The following is a 12,516-nucleotide window of genomic DNA, read 5'->3' on the forward strand; positions in this document are numbered from 1 at the left end:
GCCATAATGTTGTTATAGAATAACCTTGTAAAATCTGTTCTGACTTTCTGATATCCATTACACATGCTTTGGTAGTTTATAAAATGCTGCTATAAAATAGCTATTTGGTAGATACTCGATCACTAATTTGACCCCCAGGATTTTTCTGTTGTTTTGCCAAGAATGTGGACATGTTTGAGCATGTAATTCGCAGTGCTTCTATTTTCACAGAAGCCCAAAAAAGCCTTGTGCAAGAATAGCAGTGACAAACATTTCTCTTGATGTCTCTATTAATGCAAAATATTGAGCAAGAGACCGCAGGAGAAGGTAGGTGTTAAAATGAACATCTCTTTATAATGTTCATTTGTGGGCCTTGGGCCTCCATCCAGGGGTAGGTGGAAGGTCAATTCTACTTGTGCAGATTCCTTTCTTGGGACTAGATTTCTAAATTTCCCATGGCCATCAGGGGCAGTATTTGAGTAGAGCTAGTGTAGATGATATAGTCAGAAGAAAGGAGGCCCAATTCTATGTCCATTTCTAAGAATGAATGAAAAATCGCTATTCTCTTTCATTTTTATTTTTTGAGACAAAGTCTTGCTCTGTCACCCAGGCTGGAGTGCGTGCAGTGGCATGATCATGGCTCATCGCAGCCTTGACCTCCCTGAGCTCAGGTGATCCTCCCACCCCAGCCTCCTGAGTAGCTGGGACCACAGGAGCATGCCACCACCTGGCTAATTTTTGTATTTTTCATAGAGATAGGGTTTTGCCATGTTGCCCAGATTGGTCTCAAACTCCTGGGCTCAAGGGATCTACCCACCTCAGGCTCCCAAAGTGCTGAGATTGCACATGTGAACCAACATACCTAGCCATTACTTTTCTTCAGGTCTCTCTCGGCTTCTTTCTGTTTGACCTGTCTCTCCCTGTTCTAAAAGATGGTGGAATCCTTTCATGGTCCCAGGGTTTGGGTCAAGACCAAGCCTGTCTTACTGCTTAAGCATGTTATGTTTTTGGAACCATGATTTAACTTACACATGATCCAAAACTATGCTACAACGTGGTCTTAACTGCATTGGAATGAGAAATATGTTCTCTTGTCAGGTAGAGGACATGATGACTAGTAGATTGTAATTAAAAACATCCTAATGAGAATGACAATGACCAAAGCATGGGCATTAGGATTCGGTTGGCCTGGATTTGGATCTCAGCTAAATTTGTGAGGCTTGTTATTTACTCTCTTGAAAACTCACTTCTCAACTGCAAAGTGGAGATAACGATATCAATCTCACATTGTTGTGGGAATTAAATATGGTAATGAGTAGATCTAGCACAGACCTTGACAAAATAATTGCTCAATTAATGTAAATTTCATTCTCTGGTGAAATTATTTACTGAATGAAATACTTAAGAATAAGTAATTTATTTTTATTCATGTAAAATGAAATAAAAGCATCTCCTTGGGATTTTCAGTTAGGGATAGAAGTTCTGATACCCTCTTCTTTTCATTAAGCCAAGGTGCTTTGAAAACAATATGACTTTTTTTTAACCAAATTGAGCAATAGCTACAATCCCAGCTTAAAGTCCTCCTATCTAATCTGACAGTGACAGGTGTCTCTGTGGTACACACTGAACTGACAGAGTCTGATAAGTCCAGAAACTGATGTCACCTCCACAAATAAACAATTTCGTAGCTTCAGTTGTGTGCCATAATATCCTGTTATCCGAGCAGCCTCTCCGGAAACTTCTTTTAGGTTTTGCATCAATATATCACTTGACATCTGGGAAATGAAAATGATAGAAAATGAAGAAGTCTAGCCTTCCAGGATTCTGCTACACTGGTCTTTAACATCCATCTGGAAATGTGGTTAGGATGTATTCTCATAGAAAGCACCAGACATAGCTGATATTTTCTGTCATACACACATTGAAAAGTATCTTATACTGCAATTTTTCTGTGACTGCTGTGTCCACACAGAAAACATATATAGATACTTTGGAGCTTTTCAATAATGCTTTTAATTTTTGGTTTGTTTGTTTGTTTTGAGAAGCTCAGTTGTCATTTGGGTATGGCTTGTTCAAAAAGTTTGCTACTCTTGTGTTCTTTCTCCTTTTGATATTGTTTATGTCAACAGAAATGACGTAAATATACTTTACTCCAATGTAACATGATATATAAGTTCTGTAGTATAATTGGTAGTGCTTAACTTGTACTGTAATGTAGATACTATATAAATGTCAGTTCTTAAAATATTTAAAGTTCTAAGATAATAGAGTTCTTAAATATCGAAATCGGCATGGACTGTGTTTTTCCTCTCAGTTTTAACAAACGATGCTTGTTAATTGTAAGACATTACAATGTAATGTAAATTTAAATCAGACACCCCCATCTTTCCCCAAAGTAGGTAACCCTGAGAATCAAGGAATAAATGCAAAGACTGTTCAGCGAGTGTAGAATGTTTAGCTTCCTAAATATATCTCCTGTGTGGGAAGCTGGGCTAGGAAAATTAAATTCTTACATTTTTGAAGAGGATGGGGCCAGTAGTATTCACAGAAGCCAAGTAGAAAACGGAAACGCCTGAGCCGGCTTTGCTCCTAGCGGAGGGTGGCTTGGCTGCGTCCTTCCCCATGGGGCCTGTTCCAGGGAGTGGAATCCACTTCGGGAGAAGCTTGCTATGAACCGGCGGCTCAGGCAGAGAGCAGAATAGCACCTTGTGGCGCAAGCCGGCATTCTTGGAACGGGACCCTGCGGTTTCTCTCTTACTTCATCTTGTTAAATCGGTCCTGATAATTGGGGCGGATACCAGAGATAGTAGCAACTCCTTCACACTGCACTGCCATGAAATAAGACCTTGCGAGTTCCATCCTCAGGCGGCAGCGGGAGGAGGCGGACATGGAGGAAAAGGGGGTGACGAGGAAGTATCTCTTCCTGGGCTGTGACCTCACCCTAGCCCCAATCTGTATCTTGGAAACATGTGTTTCAAAGTTGGCTTGAGGCACTGTTAGGAGAATGTCTTAATTTCACCTCCTTAGAACTGGCTGTGTTGTTTAGTAAACCAGATACGATGGCAGTGAGTGCATCTGAAAAGCTGCTGCTGTGACCACACAGAATTTGTGCTCTAGTACATCAGTAGTATCTTTTTCTTCAACTTGTCAACTGAACTATTTTTGGATTCCTTTTCTTTGAAGTGCAATATTTCATTCTTTAAGCAGGAAGGTGGGCTAAGTGTATCCAAAATGGGAGGATGTAGCATCATTATGGAGAAAATAACAAGGGAATTTTTTTCCTCCGGATCTGAAAAAAAATTAATTAACAACATTAAGAGTTTATTTATCGTACATCAGTTCCCAGCATGGGCTTATAGCTATGAAAATCTGACAAGAACAGTCAAAATCAAGCAGTGAGAACTGAAATAGTGTCACTTTTATTCCAAGAAGTTAATAGATGTTTTTTCATCTAGTTACCCACAGGTATTCTTTTAAGTTATTTTTCAGTTTTTAATGTGAGCACGTGTTACATAAACCCACGTACAGTCAATTAATTCATGAGTGCCAGTGTTTTACATGTCATGTTACTTAAGCGTACTGGTCCTCCATTTTTAAACGAAAACCTGATTCTTGAATTCTAGGAACTGATTTCCTCAGGCAGAAGTTTATGTTTGATTAATACTGTTGGCCATATATTGTCTCTTATTTTGAGGGATTACCTCTCAAAAGGTAAGTTAAGAGGGGATTGCCCTCAGTCAGGACCTGATGATACAACACACATACACACATTATATCACAAAGCAATGAGAGTTACTCTGTCCCCCACAGAACAACACATCACATTATTCTACAGTGCCACTTTTTATATTAGGTATAAAACCTGACTATCGTAATACTTGTATTCACTAGCCTGGTGGGACAAGAACCATATATATTTAAGCAAATTCTTTGGTCAGTTTCCTGGGCTGGAGTAAATGGCTAATGATGTCAACTGCCTTCTAAGAATGGTGGATTCTGTTGACCCGAGAGCACTTTGATTTGCCAAACAATGGCAATAATATCCATTATTATTTGGCTGCTGGAATATCCAATATCCCAGCAGCAAAAAACATGTTTGGGGTTACCAGTGAATGGCTTGAGATTATAAAGGGGTGAGAAATTTGAAGTTCTCTAGGGAGAAATTTGGGAAAGTGAGAAGGATTGAGTACCAGTGGAGTCAGATTCTCCTAGGTAACCCTGGCAGCACTGCTTAGAAGATGATGGGCTAGAGACAGCAGAAAGTTTTAATGAAATAAGTTTTTGCATTATTTTTTTCTTAGTATGGGTAAAAATGCGTATGATAAAATTTACCGTCTTAACCATTTCTAAGTGTACAGTTTGGTAGTGTTGAGTATATTCACATTGTTGTGCAACCGATCTCCAGAACTTTTTCATCTTGCAAAATAGAAAGTCTGCTCCCATTAAACAACAATCCCTTATTTCCCTCTTCCTCTAGCAACTAATGAAAGAATTTTACAATGTTTTGGTGGGTTATGCAATATAACCTTCCTCTTTGCTTAAAAAAGAGAAATCGATATTACTCTTTAATGTTTTCATACAAACTGGGAGCATTTGAAGTGTTGCTGAGTTATATGTCAAGTTGAAGGCTTAGTTTTCAGGATCCAGAGGCTGAAATGATCCCTGGAATCTTTGTACTCTCTGAAAACTGGATACAAAGTATTTTAGGCTTATTCTTTTTTGATGGTCCCTTCTTTATGATGGGAAGTCTTGAAAATATTATTATGTATAGATAGCATGATCGTGCTGCTGAAAGCACATGTGGGTATCTTGAAATATGTATCATTACATACCCTTAGTGGCATGATTACGCTGCCTACAGATAATACCATCTTTGAATTTCCTACAATTAAGAGGTGCCAATAATAAAAAAAGAACAAATGACAGCATTTCCCACTTAGTGAAAAGCATTACAGGTGGCAAGCTGGGGGTGAGGAAGGGAAGGCCTCTGTCTTCTTAAGAAAGTTGTTAAAGTACTTTTCAGTTTTCCTTTTAAATTATAGCAGCAAAAGACATACCTCCCTTTACATGGCTACTCTCTATGTTCTCTTAAAGCTGTGAATCCTTCATGCAGAGTTCTAGAACTTTTTGGCTGTCACATAGTTAACTGTACTGAATTCATGGTTCAGGTACCTACATGTACTGAGCTCTTGTTTCAACTGAGTATAGCCCCGTGTGGTGTTTGTAAGGACAGGATCTGATGTGTAGTCTTAGGACCTTCCAGGAGACAAATCCTTTAACAGGGCACAGATGATTTAACAGCTTGGCTATGGTGCCCAGAATAAATTGCTTTCATTCCCCTTACTGTTATACCTGGTAAGTTGCCAGTGTAACAGGTGAAAATTGATGAGTGGGTAGCGATTTCTGGGGCACAGACTGGAGGAGCCAGGAGTTCTGAATTCCTTTGGCAACAGCTTTATCTCATGGGGAGAGTTATACTGTAGTACTGCTGTGCATTATTTTTCAATTTAATCCTGTATAGAAAGGGATAATGGTTCCAACAGGCTGAGTTTATCCTGTGAACGTGTTCATGGGCAGTAGAGAAAGATGCTACCTAATATGATTACTATTAGATTTTCCATGAACTGGGATGTAACAGATGTTCCACGTGAAGGTAAATTTGATCAAAATCTATTTAGAATTTTATTTCCTTTAAACATCTCTACTCAGAGGCCTCATGATAATAGGGAAGGTCATCTTATCTATCAATCAAACAGTAAAGTTTATTGAATTTCTATTATGTCGTGGGAAGGATCACTAAATATGACACCCACAGAAATCTGTGTCCTTGAAGAATATAATGAGAGGAACAAATAGTAAAAACTTCATTAGTTCTCAATTTCCTTATATAAAATTAGTGACAATATGACCTTGTCAGATACTACATATATATATATATATATATACACACACACACCATTTTGAAGAAAGGATAAGATTGAAGACCCTATTTCATAATAAACTGATATTTCTCAGATTTTATATACATTTTTTTCTACATATAATTGAAAAGGGTTATTTAAAAAAACTCTTAACTAGTATTCCTAAAAGTAGTACTTTTTTTTTTCCTTTTGGGATGGAGTCTTACTCTGTCACCCAGGCTGGATGCAGTGGCATGATCTCGGCTTACTGCAACCTCCACCTCCTGGGTTCAAGCAATTCTCCTGCCTCAGTCTCCCAAGTAGCTGGGACTACAGGTGCATGCTGCCATGCCTGGCTAATTTTTGTATTTTTAGTAGAGATCGGTTTTCATCATGTTGGCCAGGCTGGTCTTGAACACTTGACCTCAAGCGATCCACCTGGTCTAAAAGTAGTACTTTTTTTTTTTTTTTTTTTCTTTTTTTTTTTGAGACGGAGTCTCGCTCTGTCGCCCAGGCTGGAGTGCAGTGGCCGGATCTCAGCTCACTGCAAGCTCCGCCTCCCGGGTTTACGCCATTCTCTCGCCTCAGCCTCCCGAGTAGCTGGGACTACAGGCGCCCGCCATCTCGCCCGGCTAATTTTTGTATTTTTTTAGTAGAGACGGGGTTTCACCGTGTTAGCCAGGATGGTCTCGATCTCCTGACCTCGTGATCCGCCCGTCTTTTAATCACGCATTGCTAAACAAGAAATTAGAATAATAAACTTGGGGGAAACTCGTTCTTTAAAAATAATTCCTAGAAGTAGGGTTTTCACCATGTTGCAGTCAGAAAGGTTTGCCACGCTGGCCTTTGTTTCTTTCACGGATGGGAGAAAAAGAGAGACATGAATCTTACACGGATGGTTTTTTTTTTAGGGGGAGGGAGATCTGGCCTTTCTTACAGGTTTGTTAATCCTTGCAAGCATTATTTCTGGCTCAGCATCTTTCTTTAGGTCAGATGCATTTCTCAGAAGAGAGCTTTTCTTCTCTACTCTGCAAAATGAGATTATACCTCCTGACTACAGGAACAGAAAGCAAGGGGTAATTGAACAGACAACTGAACTGTTTCCCCACCACTGCTCTTCTCTAAAGCAGAGTCTACAATTTCCAGGGAGACTTATTTTTACTCCATCACATGGCAGGTAACTGACATGTAATGGATTTCAGGGTTTTGGCTCAGGCAAGAGATGACCATGAATGACACTGGGAGACGAATGTGGGGACTATCTGTCCATCTCTCTATTTTCTGTCAAATAGAATCAGCTGAACTCTGCTGAATGATGACTAACAATGCTGTTCTTATGTTAAAAAAGAAAGAAAGAAAGAAAAAACCTTCCGTTAAAGAACATCAGCAGAGCAAAATGGTTGGTAATTTATCCTGATGCAAAGAAATGGACTAATTTCTTCTTCTTGTTTGTGAAGCCCCTGCCACCTTGTCATGACTCCGCGGAATCCATGGAGGTGTTCAAACAGCACTGCCAAATAGCAGAAGAATACCATGAGGTCAAAAAGGAAATCGCCCTGCTTGAGCAAAGAAAGTAAGTACCTACCCCCCACCCCCAACACTCTACATCTGAGTAGGTCCTGCCTACTGGGCAAGGACCAAGGGCAGTGGGCAGGGGACAGGCTGAGTGTGAGGATGAGAGGGAGGCAAGGGGGTTATAGCAATGACTCAAGTGGTGCTATTGGAGATTAAGTGCTTTACTTTATGGAGTAGCAAAAGGAATACCAGGAATGCTTCCTACTCAAAACTTAAATTTTTAAATAAGAAATTTTAGTTCAGGAAATTAAAAATGCCAAAATACCACCCCAAACCACACTATGTTTTCCATAAATGTGCCCAGAGGCCGCAGAACACTGTGGCTTGGTATAAATTTTAATTTCTGCTTAAATGATGGTGTTCCCACATCACGCGAAGAAGCCACTGGGACAGCTCTTCGAAATTACATAAATGTATTAGTTGACTGACTACATTTTATAGTCGGGTAAGTTTTTATCTTGATAGCTTTTATTACTCTTACAGTTCTGCTGTAGGGAATTATACAGTTCTATTAATTAAAGCACTCTGATTTTACTCACTCATAACTGTTTTTTTCTGAATCCTTCTTTTTAACCGCATTTGATTCCGCCAATGCCTACCCCAGTGAATCCCATTCTTTTATACTTGCAAAGCATCAGAGTAGACACCTTTCCTTCACAGTACTGGCTGGTTGGGATTTCCCATTTATTAATGAGATATTTTGATTACTAGGATCTTTTGATTAGATCTCCTTTTGATTACATCTCCTACTAGGTGGTAAGTGCCATAAAACACAGATAGTCAGGTGTTGTCACCATCAGATTCCTGGAGCCTGGTATGATATGTGGCACCTAGAGGATGAGTAAATTATTGTTGAATGTGTGAAACAGAACACAAACATATTGTGATTGTTTATTTCTTGTATATCATGTGTCACCCCAATAAAAGGAGGGGGAGAAGAAATAAACATGCTACCATGCTCAGCTAATTAAAAAATATTTTGTGGGGGCCGGGCACAGAGGTCCACGCCTGTAATCCCAGCACTTTGGGAGGCTGAGGCAGGTAGATCACTTGAGGTCAGGAATTCGAGACCAGCCTGGCCAACGTGGTGAAACACTGTCTCTACTAAAAATACAAAAATTAGCCAGGCATGGTGGTGGGCACCTGTAATCCCAGCTACTCGGGAAACTGAGGCAAGAGAATCACTTGAACCTGGGAGGCAGAGATTGCAGTGAGCTGAGATCACGTGCCAGTATACTTCAGCCTGGGCAACAGAGTGAGACTCTATCTCAAAAAAAAAATTTTTTTTTTAATAGATGGGATCTTGTTATCTTGCCCAGGTTTGTCTCAAACTTCTGGCCTCAAGCAATCCTCCCACCTTGGCCTCCCAAAGTGCTGGGATTACAGAGTCAATATCAGCAATAAAGGGCTGCTAAGTTGAATTGTTAAATTAGGAAATATGGTTATATCTTATATTTATAAATACATGAGCTTGGTTTTCCAAGATTATTAATGATTATTATTTTCGTTAATATAGATATTAAATTTCATAAAGGAATTGAAGATTATTAATAATGTGACCAGTATTGAAGTCAAAGGAAGAGTTATAAGATCAATAGCCTATAAATAAATGTATCTTCTGGTGTGTGTATGTGAAGTGTGGTGGTATAATAAAAATACACACACACACACACACAAAATTTAATTTTTACAAGAAAGCAAATGAAATATACTCTGTGTTGAGAAGTTTGTGAAATCCTTAGAATTTTTGAGACTCCCAGAATGGTGGTCAGACAGTATAGCATGATGGTGGAGAGTATGGGTTTTGGAGCCAGACTTCTGTAAGACCTCAGTTAGTACCTTACAAACCCTTCCTTCCTTCCTTGCTTTGCCATGCTTCAAACATAAAATCATATCTAAACTTTCAGCTACAGGGGATTAAAAGATGTTTATTAGGAGGTCACAAATAAAACTTTTCTCTCCTATGTCTGACTGTTTTCTTTTTGTTCTAAGAGTTTTGATAAAGTTGCTTGGAATACTCAGATTGCATGGTAACACATGGTTGGAGTCCTACAAAAATTTCATGAAGGAATTGAAGATTATTAATCACGTGACCTGTATTGAAGTCAAAGAAGACTATTTGTGTGACAAATAGCCTGTAAACGTATCTTCTGGTGTGTGTGTGTATGTGTGTGTGAAGTGTGGTGGTATGATAGAAAAATCTCCAGTAATTATGTCTCTATTTGTAAACCCTTCAGACTGAAGGTACTGGAGGACTTTGTTATTTAAATTAAATTTATGTGTAGCTTTTTTTCTTTTTTTGGAAATGCAATACTCATCCCCTAAATTACATGTTCTGTAAGTTTTTTTATGTTGCATTAAAAAAAATATGGTAGGGACCAGACGCGGTGATTCACACCTGTAATCCCAGCACTTTGGGAGGCTGAGGCAGGTAGATCACCTGACGTCAGGAGTTCGAGACCAGCCTGGCCAACATGGCAAGACCCTGTCTGTACTAAAAATACAAAAATTAGCCCAGCGTGGTGGCAGGTGCATGTAATCCTAGCTACTCGGGAGACTGAGGCAGGAGAATCACTTGAACCCAGGAGGTGGAGGTTACAGTGAGCTGAGATTGCGACATTGCATTCCAGCCTGGGCAATAAGAGCAAAACTCCATCTCAAAAAAAAAAAAAAAAAAAAGATATGGTAGGATAATGACACGAGAGTGACTCCTATCTAATGTTTGAAACATATCCTTGCTGTTTGCATTGAAAGCAATGGTAACTCTGGGTACCACTACAACAATATTAAAATGAAAACAGGGGCCAGGAACAGAGGCTCACACCTGTAATCCCAGCACTTTGGGAGGCAAGGCAGGCAGATCACCTGAGGTCAGGAGTTCGAGACCTGCCTGGCCAACATGGCAAAACCCCGTCTCTACTAAAAATACAAAAAAATTAGTTGAGAGTGGTAGGTAGCACACGCCTGTAATCCCAGCCACTCAGGAAGCTGAGTCATGAGAATTGCTTGAACCCAGTAGGTGGAGGTTACAGTGAGCCAAGATCATGCCACTGCATTCCAGCCTGGGTGACGGAGTGAGACTCTGTCTCAAAAAAATAAAAATAAAAAATAAAAAAATGAAAAGTCAACTTCTAGAAATAACATGGCTAGCAGGCTAGTGGAGGTATTTTATACAACCTTCCAGACCACACACAAGTGGGCCAGACCCCCTCCTTAATTACTTATATGCCTGTGTGTGTTTCTGTCGAACTCATCTTGTTCCCTTCCCCAAAGTATTTAGTTTCTCCCTGAATAATTGGCTAGATATAGGGCCAAGGCCAAATTCTTTCATTATATATATTTTTTCTTTTCCATAAAGTCTCTAGTTCCTTTTTTTTCATTCTCACTTCTACCATTTGGGCTTGGGACTTATTACTTGAGATCTTGGTTGATGCAATATTGTAACTAGTTTCCCTGCCTAGGGTTTCTTGTTGCTAGAAAATGACAGGCAGTTCTGGGCATAGATTTCAAGACCTACCTCGGGATGCCTTGGAACCTCTGTAGAACTTCCAATCTCATCCGTCAACTTCAGCTACATTGGCCTCCTCACTTCTCCGGGGCAGGAGGTGGGTTCTCCGGTCACTGAGCCCCTGTTCACACCAAGCTCTTGGCCTAACCTAGCAAGGCCCTTTCTTCCTTTTTTTTTTTTTTTTTTTTGAGACAAAGGCTTGCCCTGTCACCCAGGCTGGAGTGCAGTGCTGCAATCATAGCTCACTGCAGCCTCAACCTCCTGAGCTCAAGCAACTCTCCTACCTCAGCCTCCTGAATAGCTGGGACCACAGGCGCATGCAAGCATGCCTAGTTAATTAAAAAATTTTTTTAAAGAGATGGCGTCTTGCTATGTTGCCCAGGCTGGTCTCAAACTCCTGACCTACAGCAATCCTTCCACCTCAGCCACCCAAAGTGCTGGTATTACAGAGTCAATATCAGCAATGAAGGACTGCTAGGAGGAAAATTGCTCGAGCCCGGGAGGTGAAGGTTGCAGTGAGCCTAGATCACACCACTGCACTCCAGCCCGGGCGACAGTGTGAGACTCCATCTCAAAAAAAAAAAAAAAAAAAGAAAAAGAAAAAGAACAGCTAGGATAAATTGTTAAATTGGGAAATATGGTAATATCTTATATTTATAAATACAAGAGCTTGGTTTTCCAAGGATTATTAATGATCGTTATTTTTGTTAAGACTTTACTGAAGTGGAAATTCATTTTCAAACAGATCTTTTAGTAAACAGTCTTTATTTTCAAGCAAGATATATTGGGCCAAATGAATTTGACCCAAGTAATTAGGTCTCCATTTTTTGATGATTCTGTTGAGAATTTCTTTCCCATCATTTCATAAAGTATAGCTGATTGTGTTGCCTCTACCTTGGCTGGCATAAGCTAGATGCAGAGACGCTAACTAAGGTATTTTAAGAGAGAGTTTTTCTTTATTGGAGTCATTCAGACACTGCTTAAGGTTTGAACTCCAAACTGAACTTCTCTCTCATCTCCAGAGGAGGTCTCCCTGGATCAAGTTTGAGAGAATTTGAAGAGGCGTGATGAGAAGACTTGCTGAAACTGTTATTTTAAATCATATCTGTTGGATGGAGAAAGAGAGTCAAACATTTTCTGGGATTATAAACTCAGCATTGGCTGAATCCAATTTAAAGAACCACTTCTGGCTTATGACCAATGATGTACGAGAGGCTTGTTATATTTTTACTGATTTTTTTTCTTCTCAGTGTAAAAAAAGGTGGGGAAGACTTTCTTGAAAGCTTGAAAAATTACCAAGAATTCTGACATCTTTAAAGAATTCCATCATTTTAATCTAATTATTTCGAGGCCTTTTGCATGTGAAGAGACATTTTAATATAATTGCATATACAGTAACATGGAATGTATAAAATGATTTTTTTCCGTAAATATTATAAGCATTTTTCTACAACATACATAGCTTTTTGTGTATGTAATATGAAACTCATTGAAGTGAGATATAGACATTTTATGGCTTTTGAAATCTATCAGCAAATTTAGAAAAAAAAATTA

At 39.4% G+C, this 12,516-nt stretch overlaps 1 protein-coding gene and 1 long non-coding RNA gene across 3 annotated transcripts in view; one reads left to right on the top strand and one right to left on the bottom strand.

Moving 5' to 3' along the window:
- LOC117095650 (MAP3K7 C-terminal-like protein) overlaps positions 1-12,516 on the top strand; it is a 45,447-nt gene that overhangs the window by 22,422 nt on the left and 10,509 nt on the right. For both annotated transcript variants that reach the window (XM_033232258.1, XM_033232259.1), the window contains one exon: positions 7,337-7,452. In XM_033232258.1, coding sequence (XP_033088149.1) covers positions 7,337-7,452 — 116 coding nt within the window. The remainder of the gene's footprint in view (positions 1-7,336; positions 7,453-12,516) is intronic.
- Positions 778-5,074, bottom strand: LOC117095651. The gene is made up of 3 exons (XR_004442121.1): positions 5,037-5,074; positions 2,493-3,268; positions 778-1,754 (listed from the first exon to the last, which is right to left on the bottom strand). It is a non-coding gene; the product is annotated as an uncharacterized LOC117095651 (long non-coding RNA).

The sequence above is a fragment of the Trachypithecus francoisi genome, unplaced genomic scaffold (genome assembly GCF_009764315.1).
Source record: "Trachypithecus francoisi isolate TF-2019V2 unplaced genomic scaffold, Tfra_2.0 Lachesis_group14, whole genome shotgun sequence".
In the NCBI taxonomy this organism is placed as follows: Eukaryota; Metazoa; Chordata; class Mammalia; order Primates; family Cercopithecidae; genus Trachypithecus; species Trachypithecus francoisi.